Genomic DNA, 18842 nt, shown 5'->3' with positions numbered 1-18842 from the left:
GTAGACATTCTTTACAATAAATTATGCCATTGAAACATGTACTCTTTTTATGTTTATTATTTTTTTTAATGTTTTATTTATTTCTAGGAGAGAGAGAGAGACAGCGTGAGCAGGGGAGGGTCAGAGAGAGGGAGCCACAGACTGAAACAGGCTCCAGGCTCCGAGCTGGCAGTCAGCACAGAGCCCGACGCGGGGCTCGAACCCACGAACCGCGAGATCATGACCTAAGCGAAAGTCGGACGCTTAACCGACTAAGCCACCCAGGTGCCCCTAAAACATGTACTCTTTTAAAATAGTTATGCGACTGCACTCCGTTTCAGCATCAGTTTTTATTGTGGTAGCCTGAAGGCAAAATATTATGCCGTTTTCTTCTCATTGACTTCCTTGCATTCGGTTTTCAGGGCAATTTTGTACATTTTCATACTTGGGCATGATCGCTTTTGACCAGCAAACAGAATAAGGACCATAAATAATGAAAGAGACTCAGAACTAATGACCTAGATGTAGCATCAGCAGGATAACTTAGAGGTGGTTAAGTTAACAAAAATCGACCCACTGGATTTTAGGAAAACAAAATGCAGTGTGTAGGCATGAAGACATTGGGTGCTTTTATTTCCCAAACAATTATCAGTCATTATATTTCAGCTATGGTTTCCCCTCAGAGGCACCACGCTTGAAATGTGTGGCACTAAAAGAATAGCAATTAACTGCTGTGTTTCTCCCATAAAGGATCCTCATGTTTTTATGAAAAATGATTTCTAGTTTCTCCTCGTCTTACCAAGCAAGAATGCAACACCCAAACACAAAAGGCAGAAGTTCTTTTTTTAACATTTTCTCATTTGCGTCCATGAGGATTCGTCATCTTTCGGGACCTGGCTTCACTCGGAAGCTCACCACCTCAATGTTCTGGAAGTAAAAGCTGAATTACAGCTCTCCCACACTAACACTGTCTATCTTCTTTCTTATGCATGTTGTTCACTTCGCCTTCACAGATATAAATTAGACATGAGGAACAAGACAGAATCAATCACGAAGGAAAGGCTTTTACTTATAAGAACAAGCTGTACACACCTTAGTGACTTTAATTTCCTTGGAAACTTGTTTCTATAAGCCTGTGACTGCTAATTATTTTCTCTTTGTAGAAAAAAGAAGCAAACAAACCCGAAAACCAGAGACCAAAAAGATTTCAGATTTTCCACAGCTTTTAAATGGCATAGTTAAGACAAATAAGAAGGTAGTTCACGAGTATTCCGCAGAGGCTAACTGCAAAATATGCACAATTAAAATAAAAAGGCCTGTAATGAGTATAAATAAATCATTCAAGCAGGCCATGTTTTGGGGCTGCTAAGGAAATGGAAGAAATGCAAATGCCAATATTTTCTTTCTGAGAAATCTTAATTATATGTGACAAAACATCAAGCAAAATGTCAGTTAATGAAATCCGTTTACTTATTTAAAAATAAGTAATAATCCATAAGCTATTAAAAATATCAAGCACAAGGACATTGATATTCAAATTCAGGAGTTAGTTTAGACAGCTTAAGGTTTACAGTTGATGGGTGCTTTGGATTTGCAAACCTATCTGCTGGTCTACAATGTACATATTTTCTGCCGCCTGGCCCCTGTCTCGCCCTCACCTTTCTTTGCATGGATCAAACATCCCCGTAAGGCAGTGATTCTCAAGTAAGAGTGGGCACGGTAATCATGCGGAGAGCGTGTTAACACAGAACGTGCAGGGTCCCGTCCCCAGTGGTTTTCATTCGGTAGGTCTAGGGTGGACTTGAGAAGTTGGTATTTTTTTTTTTTTTTTAGTTCGTTTATTGATTTGAGAGAGACAGAAAGAGCACAAGCAGGAGAGGGGCAAAGAGGAAGAAGGAGAGAGAGAATCTCAAGCAGGCTCCGCACTCTGTCAGCACAGAGCCCGATGTGGGGCTCAAACTCAAGAACGAAAGATCATGACCTGAGCCAAAACCGAGTCGGACACTTAACCGACTATTCCACCCAGGAGCCCCTGAGAAGCTGGCATTTTTAACAAGAACCTGGAAGATGCTCTGTTCCTACAACTCACCAAACTTATTCTTGACTTAGACCCTTCATGTGTGTGGTTCCGTCAGCCTGGAGTTTTACATTTGTACTCTTGGCCTAGCTGGCTTTTATTCATGAACCTTAGAGCTCACTTAATGTGACTGTGAAAGCGAGCCCATCCCTGTCTACCCTGTTTAAAGAAGCTCTCCCTATTTTTTTCCCTCTCAGCACCCTTCCCTCTTAGCCCAGATCACAATTTCAAGTATTTTCCTATTTATTAATTCACCATCTGTCCTGTCCTGAGACCCTAATCTTCATTAAGGTACTTTTCTATTCTTTTTTTCACCAGGGTATGTCTGGATCCACTACATGATAATCCCTCAATACGTTTTCATTAAAGAATAAACAAGAGAATTAGGTCTTTTTGCATTAATTACTAATATTTCAGGTCAACAGCTATTCTCAAATTGCTTCATAAACAGTTTCCTATAAAAATCGGACACCAAATTCCTAAATAAAAGACACCGGCTTATTTCCTTCAGTTTCCATAACTGAATTCTTTAGATATATTACTTGATTTATTTGACACTGGAGCATGTGCTCATTTCCAACATACCACTAAGCCTCTGAGCGAGAACATAACACTGCAGTTTTGGGCGCCAACCAGAGAGTTTTCACAAAAATGGAGCAAGTGGGAAAAAAGGGGGAAGTCATCTATTTAAGGAGATTATGTCCTGCTGGTGGTGATGCACCTTGGCGTTGTCTTCTGGAGGGCGTTTAGGCAAGGCTGAATAAGAACATTAAGAATATTTATCTAGGAAAAGTTGAAAAGCTACATACCAGGGTTCTCACGTGGAGCTGTGTAGCGTCCGGCCCTAGCGGACAAAGGGGGCTGCAATCCAACCCGGGCTCTGTTGCTAAATTGCTGAGCCCTGGCACAGGGTGATCTATCTCTTCAAAGAAAGAGGTTCCTTTCTTTACATGGCTCTAAAAGGAGGCTCTTAGAGAGCACGGGATTGCAGATGCTGGAGTTGAGATTACGGACGACCTCTCTCTCTCTCTCTCTCTCTCTCTCTCTCTCTCTCTCCTTCCTCTCTCTCATATTTGGGGTTTTCTACTATATAAAAATCTCAATGAGAAATAATTTCCAAGCATTTCCTCTCGTGTAAAAGGGGGACAGGAACACAACTACCTCAGGACTGTTGCGAAGATGAATGCGAAGGTCGAGTCTATTTCTCCTTCTTTTACTCCACCTACAACTAGTTAAGCATTGGTCAGGCAATGTGGTGAACACAAAGCCACACAAGGTCCTATCTGGTTTAGTTCAGAGAGACTCTGCAAAGCAGAGGGTAGTAATTTCATCCCCGAGAGCCACAGACTTAGATCCTTTCTCCCGCAACTGTAGCAGGGGAGCCAACCTCTAACACCGCGCTGTCTCCTCTATCATGTAGCTTTGTGAGGTCTCCTTGAACTAGACTTAAAACTGAGTAAGGAAGAGGAAGCATGGTGAGAGGAGAAAAGATGCTTGTTCAGAGCTTGAACGAAAGGCTAGGGAGCAAGAAAACTTCACGTGTCTGGGGGGAGGGCAAATAGTCTTCACTAAGGTGGCACACGAAGTCCAGGGCAGCTGTGGAAGACTAATGGCGGGCGTTTTCTCGCTGCAGCGTTGTGGTGGGTATGAATGAGGTGGCCTTTGCAATGCAGATGATGAAGGTTTCTGCAAAGTGGAAGTGGCATATTTCCAGTAACTCTTATAGTTAGATTTGGTTACTACTCACTCAAAAACACTTATTTTGTATCGACTATGTACTGTGTATGTACATACTATGTGTACAAGTACCATGCCCTGGGAAAATGGAACTCTCCACAGACTGACATTCATTGCCAAAGATAGACAATTCAGTGGATCATGGAGAAAACAACGTAATTGTGCTACGAGAAGGTGTGTCAACGGGGTTTGCAAAGCACACAGAGGGCTGAGGCAGGTCAGGAGCACCTCCCTGAGTAGACAAGGTGGGGAATAAGAGAAAGGGTGAGTTCTTCTGGGTATGACACGTTCATCTAGAAAATCCCAAGTAGGTGGGTGTAAGCCTGTGGTCCTTTCAGTACGAAGAGTGCAAATAAATGTCTGTAGATTTGGGCAAGAAGTAACAATGGCCTGAACTGGAATGGTTGGCAAATGGGAGCAAGTCATCTGTAAAATAATTTTGAAAGGTCTTACATGTCGGAGAGAGAGCATTTTGTCCTGTGCTTTGGGTGCATGTTTGTTTATTCACTCCCTCCAAAATATATCATTGAGCACCTATTTATGCCAGGGAATGTTCCAAGCACTAGGGAAACGGCAGTGCACAAAACAGATCAAGTTTGTACGGCCGAGTGACCTAACTCTAATGGTTATACATTTATGTAAATGATGATTGTTATTATACAGGCTTATTAAGAAATAAGTTCCAAGCCAGTATGGGTCCATCGCTATAAAATGCCACATTTAAAAAAAAATTTTTTTTAATGTTTTATTTCTAGGAGAGAGAGAGAGAGAGAGAGAGCAGGGGAGGGTCAGAGAGAGAGAGAGTCACTGAAACAGGCTCCAGGCTCTGAGCTGGCAGTCAGCACAGAGCCCGACACGGGGCTCGAACCCACGAACTGCGAGATCATGACCTGAGCGAAAGTCAGACGGTTAACCAACTAAGCCACCTGGGCGCCCCTAAAATGCCACATTTTTGACCAAGCAAAGGCAGGACAAAGTATGGTATGGTATCATATAGAGTAGTTCCCAAGAGATTCTTTTTTTTTCTGTTTAAAACAAATTAAGCTACGTCTGCATGTATGAATAATAATTAATAGAGGAATGTAGGGCTGTGAGGTTACCTGTGCCATATGCTACACCTAGTTGGCCTGACACTGGGCACACTTATTTAATTTTTGTTCCACAGGGAAGGCACTCACTACTGAAACAAAGTGAATTTTTGTGGAATTCATTTTCCATTCAATATATTGTTATCAACTTAGAAGTACTAAAACAGAACTGAACAAGAGACTAATATAAAATTTCTAAGAGCTGAGATAAAAATAATTAAATGGAAGAGGGCTGAAAAGGATTGTAATATGCCCTTCAGTTTGTACATTTCTTTTCAGATTATTGTAGCTCCTGAATTTTATAAATGGTTTTAGTCTTTCCAAAATACCTTTCTTTCCTACAAGTGGGACAACAAAAGATCAAGATATTCAACTACTTCAAGTCGAATGAAATGAATATAAAATGGACTGTCTTCATTAAAAATAATGCAACAGCACGTTTAAAAATTATATTGGGGGGCACCTGGGTGGCTCAGTCGGTTGGGCGTCCGACTTCGGCTCGGGTCATGATCTCACGGTTTGTGGGTTCGAGCCCCGCATCGGGCTCTGGGCTGATAGTTCAGAGCCTGGGGCCTGCTTTGGATTCTGTGTCTCCCTCTCTCTCTGCCCTTCCCCGTGTTCTGTCTCTCTCTCTCTCAAAAATAAATAAACGTTAAAAAATTAAAAAAAAAAATAAAAATTATATTGGTAAGTTTTTTAGTGGTTCCTCTTCATTATATCCCTAGGCTGAGAAGAAAGTCTTATGTATTTACTTGAAAGCCACATTGCCCCTCCACATTTATTAGTGGCTGTTATTTTTATCTCAATATATATGTGTATGTGGAAAAGATCTAGCCTTTTAAGTGGAACCAGGAGCTGACTCAGGTTTTTACTATATTATTGAGAACTTTCACTTTCAAGATACTCCTCTGTTTCTGATCACACCTTAAAGTAAGATCTAAATTCATATTATCTGTGTTGTTCTGTTATGACAACTACTATCATGATAATGTCCACTTAAGTGCATGTGGATGATGAATAAATTACTACTTATACAAATGTATCTAAGCGTCAAACTGTCTAATTAATGCACTTAAGCGTTATTTAAAAAAAAAAAAAACAAACCCTCAAAGTCATTGGCCAAACCTACCTTTGAAAAAAAGTGATCAGTATTCAGGGAACAAAGATATCACACTTTAATAGTAATAGATTTTTTTTCTTTTTCAAAAAAGGAGTATGACTAAGCATCCTCAAAAATCCAGGTGAGTGATGTTGTATCGATTATTTAAAGGAGAATGTTATTTCAGTTAAAAAAAAAAAGGGTCTAAAATGAAAAAAAATCTTTTCACTCAGCATTCAACACTTTTTTTGGAAAGCCAAAGTGGGTCAGATTTCATTAAGACCCATTTTGCATCTGACACTCAACCCCAACCCCCAGGCAATTTTAACACGGAGACAACCTTGAAAATGGCTTCTTTCAACCTGTATAGCAAAATGGCAGGGCGGTTACAAAGGTAATATTTTATTCCCTGTGTGAGTCAAAGGATCAATAGAACTTATGCTCAATTGTTTGCCTTATATTTCTTTTAGCTTTATGCTGTATTAGATGCACAAAAGTTACCATTATATTGGATAACTCTTGTCACGATTCTAGTACGGGTCCTGTGTAGGTTGAAAACAATGAACCATTGTCTGGCTTTAGCCCTGTGCCTGCTAGAAATATGTTGATGCCAAAAGCCAACTGTCGAGTGGTGGGTGAATACGTGGATTGTTGTTGCATGTGGCCTACTCGTCTCTGGGACAGACTAAAGCCTCAAACCACAGGGCATCAAATGAGATTGACTTAATAAGAACTAATAGGAATTAAGTTCACAGCAATATATAGATACCAAACTGGGTTAAAATGTATTCCGGTAGGAAGACAAGTAAATAAAATGAAACTCAGTGTGGTTTGTCACCAGTTCTCAAAAACAAACCAATATATACTGCTTATTTTCCTCCTTTGCTTTTGTTTCTACTTAGTTCACTACTATACTTTGGCATATATGGCTAATAAATCGACTTTATTCTCTTTGCTAACTTGTTTAATGTCATGTGAAGATCATGATAATAGGATTTGAATATTTGATAGGAGAAAGTTCTAAATGAGACCACCGAGTCCATAATAATGTGGAATCCCAGGGAATAAGACTTCTAAAAGCATGTGTGCTTTGAAACAGAACCAGCAGTCTCTTAGCTGCATGAGGGAAAAACATCCACCATAAAAATCAATTCTTTAAAAGGAAATAGAAATCTATCTTAGTGTTAGATTCTCCAGCCTCACTCTGACTAAGAGAATTTGACATTTTAGGACTGAACACACTGTGGAAACTTAATAAATATTGAGGTTTACAAACAAAAACATAACAATGATATGTGGACCAATTTTTAAAAATATTGAAAATCAATGTGCCCTTACTCTGCCTCATTCAGTTAACTCAATTATGTTACTTGATTTGAGTGGGTTTATACATAGTTATTTCAATTTTACATTGAACATTAATCAAATTACTTGCAATGTAACCCCCTCCCCCGCCCCTGGCCAGGAACCCAGAATAAAGGGGAAAGTTTGTTTGGAATGTTTTTTGGTTGACATTAAAGCACAGTTAAAGACATTTGTTTCTATTATATTTGTTCCATGAGTCTCCTTACATATACCACTCACCCCATACCACAACACTGAATTTTTTTCACAGGCATTTAATAGACTGATTTTGCACTGACTTTAGGGGAAAAAAATCCCCCGTCCCCAATCACTGCAGTTCAGACTACTTCCTACTTCCTCCCAGTTACTTCTCACATCTGTCTCCATCTCTGGGCACATATACCCTCCTCCCCTGAACGCAGGGCCTCCATGGGGTTAGAAGCTGTAAAATGCAGGGACTCCTGGATAAGCTACCCAGTATTCATATCTAGCAAGCAGGTTTTAACTTCAAAAAGCCAAATAGTCTCAGGGTGCCTGGGTGGCTCGGTCGGTTGAGTCCAACTCTTGATTTCCGCTCAGGTCATGATCTCAGCATCATGGGATCAGGCCCCATGTTGGGCTCTGTGCTGAGCATGGAGCCTGCTTGGGAGTCTCTCTCTCTCTCTCTCTCTCTCTCTCTCTCCCTCCCTCCCTCCCTCCCTCTTTCTTTCCCTCTGCCCCCTCCTCCACTCATCTTCTCTCTCTCCCTCTCTCTCTCTCTCTCTCAAAATGAAATTTAAAAAATTGAATAGTTTCAAGTATTCTCAATGTCTTCGATTCCAGAAACTCTCTGCAAGACTTGCTTATAAGCAGTATGCTCAGCAGGAAATTCTGAGGAGAAGTTTTAAATTAGTTGTATTGAAAAAAATTTAATTGTTGTTATTCGTAAATGTGATAGTGTGTAGACAAGGTGAAAGATTATGTGACTAAATGTCTTAATTTTAAAAGTATCAATAGTGGGAAGGCAAGTGAACCTCATAGTCATCTGAAGCAACCCCTAAATTATATGAGTGCCAGTAAAACAGCAGTAGGAAAATTGGACTAAATAACTGTGAATGTCTTCCACGAGAGAGACTCATAGAGAGTGGGCCATCATTCATTTCAAGGTTTCCGAGGGAAACTGTGCTCCCTGCGTAAGCTATCAATCACTCCCAGAGAAGGCCAGGTGCCTGCGTTCACTTTTCAATGAGATGTTGTGGATGTTGATAAATACAAATGAAGTAATCAATGGTATATTTACGGAAGAATTATTGACAAATTGATGAATTATTAGCAATAAACAAAACACATATTCCTATACATATACTGCAGCTTCACAGTGTCCCTGGACCAAAAGCATCACCATCACCAGGGAAGTGGTTAGAAATGCAGATTCTCAGCCCTGCTCCAGCCCATCTGAATCTGAAGCTCTGGGAAAGCGGTTCACCAATATGGGTTTCCACAAGCCCTCCAGGTGATTCTGATGCACACTAAGGTGAGAACCACCGCCATAGAAAATTCTTGACATCCCCAGTGGCTATGTGTGGATAACTTGAATCGCCAAATCCGCAAATATCTGCCCAATTCAGACACCTATAGACTGTACAACTATGAAACCCAAGTCTCTTATAAAGCTATTTTCTTACTAATGGGCATCACTTTCTTAGACCTTTTCATTAACTCTTCTCGTTCATTATCAATTCCAAAATGTACCTGGGCGGGGGGGGGGGGTCATAGGGAGGGTGGATTTTCCATCAAGAAACAAAATCTTCTTCACTTCTAAAGAATGACTGCACGTGCAAGAACAAAACAGCATTAAAAAGGCCACGTCGAGATATGGCGGCTGAATGGATTACTAGGCTTGCTTGCCAGTTGCAGGAGACCCTTTTCCTGGCTTGCGCATCTACCCCCAGCTGCTGTGACTAACGGCTACTAACGTCTCATGGATGCCTCTCAGCTTCAGAAAGGTGACCCCTGTTGATGGAAGGCCCCTAGTCCTGGAGTTAACACGTACTCTTGGCCCAGGAGGTAACTGATCTCCAGGCATGGGCCACAGCCAGTGGTGTGGTGGAGCAGAGCCCAAGAGCCCACTGTGTGCTTCTCTTCCTAATTCTGCATTCAGTGGGGTCATGTTGGTAGCCCAAGTCTGCCGGAGTGGGAGTATTTACACCACCAGAATCGGAAAATGCCACAAATCGGTGTTCACGGCACCTGAGAGCTAACTGATACCTATTTACTGGCACACCACTGGCCACCCCCAGTCATTAGCTGGCGTATGAATGGACAACTCTGTTGCGTCATATATACTCCAGTGCTCTCTCTGTAGGACTCAGGACACACAGCTAGATTTTGCTTGCGATGGCATACTGGCTTGGCCCTTCTTCTCCCTTATTATGCTGTCCTACCTCCCATACGGGCTTCTCCTGAAAGCAGACTGTCTATAAATCAATGTGCACCCAGACCCCTGTTCTCAGGGTCTGCTTCCAGGGAACGTGACCTCTAACACAAGTTAAGTCATTAGTTAATTGACTGCTGCACAGAAGCCTCAAAGAATACGTGTTCAAAATTACAAAGAACTCCAAGTCATGGACCTTGTGGGTCACGGTGATCAGATAAAACTGCAACAGATAAATCTGCAATGGCAGGGATCTACTCCGTGCATATGTGGACACAAAAGAAAGAAGTTTATGGAAAAAGAGAAGGCCTGCACAAACTGGGCAGGTTTTCACATCATGCTTGTCAAATGACACTTTCATACCCATGGGTAAATGTACTGGGGGATTTATTTCATTTAAGTACTGGAGAAAACCACTTTCATATTAAAACACAACAAATACATTATGGAGAAGATCACAAAATTGACGTGAGGTGTAAACAATAAAATAAGAAACATCGTGGTAAAAGGAAGTAAGCAGCGGGGAGGGGAAGACAGCAGGCTTCAACTCCTTGGTCATTAAGAGAGGCGACATGGAAGAGTTTGAGAAGCACGATGTAAAATATAACTGAAAAATGTTCTTTTGGTATAAAGAAGTCATAAGCACATCTGCTTCCATGATATCCAGAAAACTGGTTTACCAGGAACAATTATTCAACGCCATTGTTGAACTTAGTTAACGTAAGGCTGTGTAAGGCCTACTACTGATGCCAGTGTTAACTGTGGAATTCTGAAAACTGTAATTGCCAAGCATGACAGGAACACAGCAGGAGCCCAGTCCTTGGGTTATTCGTTCTTAAATCATTCCTTGTTGTGCTTATGGTAGGAGAGTGACATAGTTGTGAACTTGAAACTTGTTACAACTTCGGTAGGTTCCAAAGGAGAATAAAAATACACACTGGCCATGTGCTTCCATCTTCTAAGGAAATACGGAATTTTAGTGAGTAACACTCACATTTCCCAAATGTTTCTAGTTAAGGTGGAACCAGCACACATCCGCACAAGCTGGTACAAATTCTTGCTCCCTCGGCTTGGAACTATGTAACAATATGCTGAGGAAGACTGAGCAGCCATGAATGTGATTCCCACTACAGTTTGATTCACGAAATAAACATTCACGTGCCTTAATGAGGTTTTAACCATGTCATGAATGAATGAATGACTGAGTTTTTAGATCCATTAATGCTGACAGTATATTACTTAAGCTTTTGTTTTGAAGAGTCTTTTTATTATCTAAGACTCTTGAGGAATAGTATTCATAATTACTACCAGCCACAAACAAAGCTTCTGGAGTAAATCCCCAGTAAACAGGATTGGCATATGAAAGGATCAGGCTTTGATATGGTTGTTTTCAAAAGCGTAGGAAGGATGACATTCTTTGGAGAAATTTTTATTCTCTAATTAAATACTTCCTTAGTAGAATAATGTCAGATGAACTCATTAGCTGAACATTCTGATTATCCATGTTCTCCTAAATGTCCCATGACCAGAAGAGGTGCTGCATAGCTCTGATTTAACGCAATGACCATGGGAACCAATTCTAGCTCCTTCTTTTATCATGGCCCATCAAAGGAATACAAAGAAGTCCAAATTAAAATAAGTTCAATAATAAAAAGAGCATGTTCCTTTTCCAACTGTTCTAAAGCCTTTCCCTATCTTTAAGCAAAGTTCACTCGGTAATTATCTTATTTATGAAAGTGAAAGCAGAAGGATGTTCCTCTTATTAAATAAAGGCCTTTATGCTTTGAATGTAGCCAGCATCTCGAAACAGTCAAAAAAGAAAGCGTGTTGAATGTCATCAACTCATTTCCTCCCACCCACTGTTTTAAATCGTTTGCTCAGTTCCAATGTATACTACACTTACATAAGTTGTTTATGAAGAGCCAAATTAATAGTCTTTGCAATTGTTTTCCTTGGAATTTGGAGAGCTGACAAATGAATTAGGAGAAAATGGCAATTCTACATGAATTAGCTTTTAAGTCTCCCTAAGAGGCTGATGCAGAACTTAATAAGAGACTTATTAGGAGAAGTAGGACAACTTAATTCAGATTGATTATAGACTTCGGTGAAGACAGCTGGGGTTCAAATGAAACCGAAAAAGAACTTATATGCACTTCAAAGTATGCTAAGCAGATGTCTGAAACAATTACTCTGCACTGGCTTTTCAGAAGTTTCAAAGGCAGGATGGGAATAGCATGGTAAACGAAGGCTCTATTTGCCTAAGTCGAGGTAGAGGCTTTTAAAACACACACAGTGCTCACTAAAATCAGACGCCTTGGGTAAGAAACGTGATTCGACATTGCTGTCCTAAGTAATTTGCTCTTAGCTTTATAAACAAAGCAAGAAATGAGCGCGAATTCGTGGGAACTAATAAGCTCTCCCGGAATGCTAACTTACAGTTTATTGTACACTGAATGAATCGTTTGGTCAGGATTTTTATGATGACTAATTCCTACTTTAGTTTCTAAGCTTTCTTTTTTTTTAATTTTTTTTAAATTTATTTCTAGGAGAGAGAGAGAGAGAGAGAGACAGCGTGAGCAGGTAAGGGTCAGAGAGAGAAGGAGTCACAGACTCTGAAACAGGCTCCAGGCTCTGAGCTGGCAGTCAGCACAGAGCCCGACACGGGGCTCGAACCCACGAACTGCGAGATCATGACCTAAGCGAAAGTCGGACGCTTAACCGACTAAGCCACCCAGGCGCCCCAGTTTCTAAGCTTTCTTAAAGCCAACAATGACCGTTCTATTTCCAAAATAAATCAATAAATCAATAAATAAACACCACACTTTTACAGTACGTGAGACTTTACTGTAATATGCCTTCTTATGGAAGCATTCCAAGATATTAAAGGGCAAATGATAGGTTTTTAAACATCACAAATTCATGCTTAAAAAACGAGATTAAAACCCAGGTTGCTTCGTATGACAGGTTCTAGTTCCATATTCAACCCAGAGTTATAAAGGTTTACACCTTTCTTGTTTGTATGTTCTTCTCAAGCAAAGGCAATTCATTTGCTGTTTACAACCATTAAGGGAACATTAGTAAACTTTCCTTTTCCTACTACGGGCAGTACACCTCAGTCAATACGGAGACATCATTTCTTTATCCAGAGTTCACTGTCAGGGCTGCCCTGTTGGTGATGGTTCTGTCTAATCTCGAATACCTCCATCCGAATGGATGATAAGCTTTCCACCCGAATGGGTTATTAGCTTTCTCTATAAAACTCACATACAAGAAAGGATTTAAAATTGGCTCGTATAAATGACAATAACACAAAATGAATAAAACAATAATAAAACATTAGAAACCAGAGGTAAGATGAGAAAAGCAGTGAGAGAAGAGAGAATTGTGTGAACATGGCTGAAAGCGTCTGCTTTCCTCAATGTCAAATTCTGAGATAGCATTCCTTTGGCAAATTTCTCACATAAACCAAACCAAAGGGACTCAGGATGGTAGGCCCGAAGCGATGCATTTGCCAGTTATCTTCTTACATTTCTAGATGTGAATGTTGAACAGAAATAAGTCAGGAGGGCATGGTGGCTTCATGAGATTCCCTGGTCTACGACCCATATTATTACATTATTCTCAATTATAATTCCAGAAAGGTCTAATCAAAATATTTCATCATAAGAACTTTAAGGAAAAACTCAGAGAATCTCTGTCCTTGACCTTTCACAGGAAGAGCTGTAAGTTAAAAGTCTGATTAAAAAAAAAACTATAAGATAAATAACTACATAGTTGTGACACATTTGCATGATCCCAAATGGCAGCTTGGGGGAGTTTAATTATGGTTATGGTGTGAAAAACTGTGTTTAGAGGCAACAGGCAAGCTAAGGGCAGTGAAATATTCCTGGCTCCAGAATGATATATCAGTCTGTACAAAGAAACTATGGTCGATTAGAACAAAAAGAAAACTTGGAAAAACAACAACTCCCAAAGTTTTTCACACAGGAATCGTTCTCAAGAGCAAAAACATCGTATGTAGACTTTTGCTTCAAGGTTGTTCTACTTTATTAAAACCTGCATATATTCCACTTACAGATCTAGGTAGAACAGAATGCCTAGAGATTCAAGGAGTATTCTTACTCTCCATTACTATAAGGAAAGTAAGAGTATTTGTATAGTCACAGAAATGCTGGTGTTATTTCCAGTTAAGTGGGGAATCATGTTTGTGTCCTTAAGATATCTGATAAGCAATAAATCATGAATTTAAAAAATAAAGAGGCCTTTACATTTTAGATTTTATTCTAGGGGTGATTTCTTAGGAAGCTGTATGTGGAAGGCTGAGATTTTTCTTAGGGGGCTAAATAGTCAATATTGACATTGTGTTCCTTTCTCGTGATTTACCATACGTACGCTGTCCCGGAGATGATTAGCCAGTAACAATGCCACCTCCACAGTGTCCCAGGATTTCGTTGTTGTTGTTGCTGTTCTATCCAGTCCCCAAATCCCAAGGCCATATTTGCTAATGAAATGATATAATGCTAAATCCCACAGAAATAACACAGGGCATAGTTACTTGTGTAACAACTTCTTTAACAAATAAGATCAGAATGGAGGCAAGTAATACAATAGAGTCACTAGGGCTGATGAAAATGAACTGAAGTGGGTAAATAAAATGTTCTCTGGCTACATGTCTAGCTAAGAGTGTGGAGTCCCCTACAGCGTGGGGTCTCCGAGGGCTTAAATTGCTGAGTAGAAAAGTGGGAACACTGGTTTTAAGAACTCTTCTACTTCTTTTCAAAGTAAGTTTTAGTTAATAAAGTTGACTCCTCATAAACGACCCCCACCAAAGCTTCAGAGTTTCAAACCCAGTGTTGTTGAGAAGCAACAGAGAAAAACGATTTATTTGAAGGGTTGGCATATTTAAGCTCTTTTAGAGAGGGATATTTCGTGCATATGTGTTTTGTTGTTACCAATATCAGAATGAGGGAGGCTTCCTGATTAGGGTGTGGGAAATGAACTTGGGCTGAGGATCAGGAACAGGTAGGTGAAGGGAAGTGTAAGGAAAAATGCAAATTGGCTTCAGTGAGGATCAACTGAGTTTTGAGCTGCTCTATGTTTAATGGCTTTTCGTTACGGAATCATGCTGCGTACATTCTCCATCCACACCCCGCATAGTACAAAGGCTCCTGCGTGGTGCATATGGCTAAAAATGAATCCCTTATGTCTGCTCTACAGTCTATGGATTCAGTCATTTAATTAATAAACTAATTTGGTTCCTTTCGGACATTCTCCTAAACTTATTTGTCATTTTGGGAGAAGATTTTTTTTAAGACGTAGTTCCTATATTTTTGAACAAAAGTATTATTTTTAAGTCTGAACAAATACAAGGTAATACATTTCATTTTAATTTTCAAGCAGCCAGCAATAGTAACCATTGCTTTATTTCTTAGACAAGGAGTCACAGAATGTTAGGGTGGAAGAGATTTTCAAAGTTACAGAGTCAAATTTTTAAATCTTCTCTGAAATCTTCTCCTACTATTTCATGAAAAGCTATTCAGTTGAACATTAGACTGTAGGTTTCATAAGGGCAAAGACCAAGTCTGTTTCATTTGTAACTACATGTATAGCACAGTATATAGTGGCTCATAAACAAGAGTGGAGCAAAGGAACAAAGAGACAGAACTAGATTCCTTTATATGTTGCTGACAGTGTGCTAGGAGCTCAGCATTCAAAGATATACAGCATGACCTTCGCTCTTAGGAACCTCACTGTCTATGGGAAATGTACGTGTGACCGTTGAAGCACGTGTGGTGATCTAAGACACCAGTGAACTGAGGGCCATTTCTTCTGCTCGGTAGGAGCTGGGGTGGGAGACACTCAGGACCAACTCCAAAGACAGATGCCCAATTTGAGCTGGGCACTGAGAGCCAAATAGAAGATCACCAGGCACGTAAGGTAGAGGTAATCAAAGCCAAGAGCATTGGCAAAGGCAGAGAGTTAAGAAAAAAGGTTTGGGTAAAGGGATGATATGGTCAGAGCATGCGGAATGGCCTGAATGATGGGAGTAATAGGAATTTAAGTCACAGCAAGGAAGAAAAGGGCCACCTGCCTTCTCCATTCATTGGGCTTCATTCTCAGGCAGGCAGTCTCCCACAGGAAGTTTGGATTGGAATCACAAGAGGATGGAGAAGATAGAAATATCAGTAAAGAAACTGTGCATTCATTCAATCATTCACCAAATATTTAAAATGCTTGATCGCTTGTCATGATAAGCCCCGGGTGTTGCACACAAGTGTTGAATCACTATTTTGTACACTTGAAACTAACATTACACTGCATGTTAACTAAGTGGAATTTAAATATAAACTAAAAAAAAAAAGAAAATGCAGTGTTCATGATATGCCAGATACATTGAATGGGGTATGGGATTTATAGATGCATAATACAATCATTTGAGTAACACACACTGGGAGGCTAGAACAGTGCACTGGTTGAAAAGAGGAGAGAAAATAGAAAAGAGACACTCTGAGGTAAAATGAGCAGTCAGGTGCAATCAGTCAAAATGTAGAAGGATTTAAGGAAGAAACTCAAGTTACAAGCCTGAGCAGCTCATTGGATTGAGATTCATTAAGTGAAACAGGAAACATAGAAGAAAGGGCAGGTAAGAGGGGGCAGCGGTAGGGGAATGGCCAAACATGAGAATGAATGAACTTGGTATCAGAACAGCTGCATTTTGATTCTAATGACACGTGGGCAAGAAGACCAGAAAAGACATCCAGACTGGAAATCTACATTTGTCACCGTCATGCCACTTCAAGTTGGGAGCGTTATACAATACAAAGGGAACTGAGCTAAGGTTAGAAAGTGGGGCACACCAACATCGGAAGGGTGGGTAAAGTTTCAGAATTGAGGGAAAAAAGGGAAGAAGAAAAATGTACGAAACAATGTCATGAAAGCCAAAGGGGAAGAGACCTTCCAGGATGAGGCTGCTGGCAGACATGCCAAGTGCAGGTGAGAATTTCACTTCTCTTGAATTTGAACCCGGGAGGACTTTTGTTGCTTTTGACACTGGATGAGTAAATAAAATATGTTTCAAGTTGGTTATGTTTTCAAGCTGGTTTTCATAATGTTACTCATAAATATGTATATTCTTCTTAATAAATACACTTATCATCTTGCTGCCACAAGAGAATTTAACTTTGGTCTCATGGACAGTATTCCAAATATATAATGATATTGCCTAATACCCACAGTGGACTAATACAACTCAAAATTGTATTATATACATTGCCTTCTAAGGGAAGGGCAGAAGTAACAGCCTCAGTTCACAGTACCATAACTCACCCAAGTCATGTAATTTAGTTAGCAAAAAGGCCAAAGCCTAGACTCCTTGCTTTTGATTAAGTGTTGTATTTTTCCCTACTCTGATAGTAACTAGCACAAAGAACACACACATATACACACACACACACACACACACACACACACACACGTAAAATCAGGTCGTTTCCGTACAAATACTTAAATTAATTCCCTAATAGGAAAATCAAAAGGATTGCTTCACTCTGTAACTTTTAAATATTTCATTCCACATTATTAAAGTTAGAGATGATTAGATCACCATCTGCTCTTAGAGAAAATACCACATGCAAGATTGTTTTGAATTTGTGAAAAATCAACTGATTTCTGATGCATAAGGGCCCTATCTTTAACTTTGGGAGAAGAAAATACTTCCCAAAGTTCAGATTAGAACCTCCTTGGAGTCTCTCAAAGGGCCCTGAAGCAAAGGAAGAGATGGTACCTTGACTTTTTCGAGGTGATCTTGGAGAGAGTCAATGAGGAGGTCACCCACAGGCTGCCAGGAGCCCTTGATCACCTCAGCTTGACGTAGCTTGAGGTCAAGCTCATCCGTTGCCTCCTGAAGTTCCTGGAGTCTTTCGAGGGCCTCGTCTATTTTTCTCTGCCAGTCTGCAGAGTGCAGGTTCAATTTTTCCCACTCGGCGTTGACCTCCTCAGCCTGCTTTCGCAGGAGCCGTGTGACATTCTGGGCTCTCTCCTCAGGAGGCAGCTCTAAATTGGTAATATGAAAAGGTTTTAGGCCACATAACTTTTTATTTTGTTTTGTTTAAAAAAAAAATTGTTGAAAAGGTCACACTGGAAGAAAGAAGTACAGGGCAACAAGAAGCCAACCCACTGATTAATGGTTCCTTAATGCCTCGGCATAAATTTTGACACTGTCCAGAACATCTCAAGTGTGTTCTCCTGAGTATAACTGTTCTACCTTCTATCATTCAGATCATCCAAGATTCACTTAAGCCATCAAGTAGAAACATGTTAGGATGTGCACCACAGGCTCTAATTTATTTCAGCCAGGCTCTTAAATGGAAAATTAGCTTGTAGTCTTTATAATGACAGAATTCCTTCTCACAGAAAATCTCCTGTTTACTATTTTCCAAATATATCAATAACTGGTCACGGATTCATCTCTTTTAATGTTTATTTATGAATGTGCAAGCGGATTTATCCACGGTGGTTTAGAGTTCCTTTTTCTTTTCCAACATCTCTGTTTAATTTGAATCGATTCTATTTAACTTAGAAAATATGAGCGCCATCCAGACCCTGGCAGCAAGAATGGGTGGGTTGCTCTGTCATCACTGATCCTTCTATCAATATGTTATTACAGTTCCACATTCGATTACCTCTGGGCTCCTGGTAGAGTTTCTCTAGTCCTTCTAAAGGCTGCTCTGTCAGAAATAGTCGTACAGTCTCAAGAGTACTCATGATTACAGGTTCTTTCGTTTTCAATTCCCTCTTGAAGGCCTGTGAAATGAGATGAAAAGAAATGCTTATTTGGCTTGTGGCATTCTTCTCAAAATTAATCCTGGGTGTTCAGCACTTGGTTATGGAATTCCCAGGTCAATTTCTATCTCCTTTATTTATAAACCGATAGTCACAAAATGATAAAGAAGGCTATATGGATCTTCCCGTGAATCAGGAAACCACTGTGTGTATAAAACTATTCTGGAGAGCATGGGGGAACTTTCAAGATACATTCATGCCTTTTCATTAAGATAAGAGTGATTTATTTTTACAACCCGAGTGCCAAACTTGAAATCTGAAGGC

At 40.1% G+C, this 18842-nt stretch overlaps 1 protein-coding gene across 4 annotated transcripts in view; it reads right to left on the bottom strand.

Annotated features, from left to right (window-relative positions):
• The window catches only part of DMD (dystrophin), a 634325-nt gene that overhangs the window by 323422 nt on the left and 292061 nt on the right, over positions 1 to 18842 (bottom strand). For all 4 annotated transcript variants that reach the window (XM_039248767.1, XM_039248768.1, XM_039248770.1 and 1 more), the window contains exons 8-9: positions 18419 to 18539; positions 17521 to 17789 (exon numbers count right to left, since the gene is read on the bottom strand). In XM_039248767.1, coding sequence (XP_039104698.1) covers positions 17521 to 17789; positions 18419 to 18539 — 390 coding nt within the window. The remainder of the gene's footprint in view (positions 1 to 17520; positions 17790 to 18418; positions 18540 to 18842) is intronic.

The sequence above is a fragment of the Hyaena hyaena genome, unplaced genomic scaffold (assembly GCF_003009895.1).
Source record: "Hyaena hyaena isolate Hyena2069 unplaced genomic scaffold, ASM300989v1 scaffold_318, whole genome shotgun sequence".
In the NCBI taxonomy this organism is placed as follows: Eukaryota; Metazoa; Chordata; class Mammalia; order Carnivora; family Hyaenidae; genus Hyaena; species Hyaena hyaena.
The sequence above is the reverse complement of the archived record's forward strand: the minus strand, read 5'-3'. Positions and strand labels throughout refer to the sequence as shown.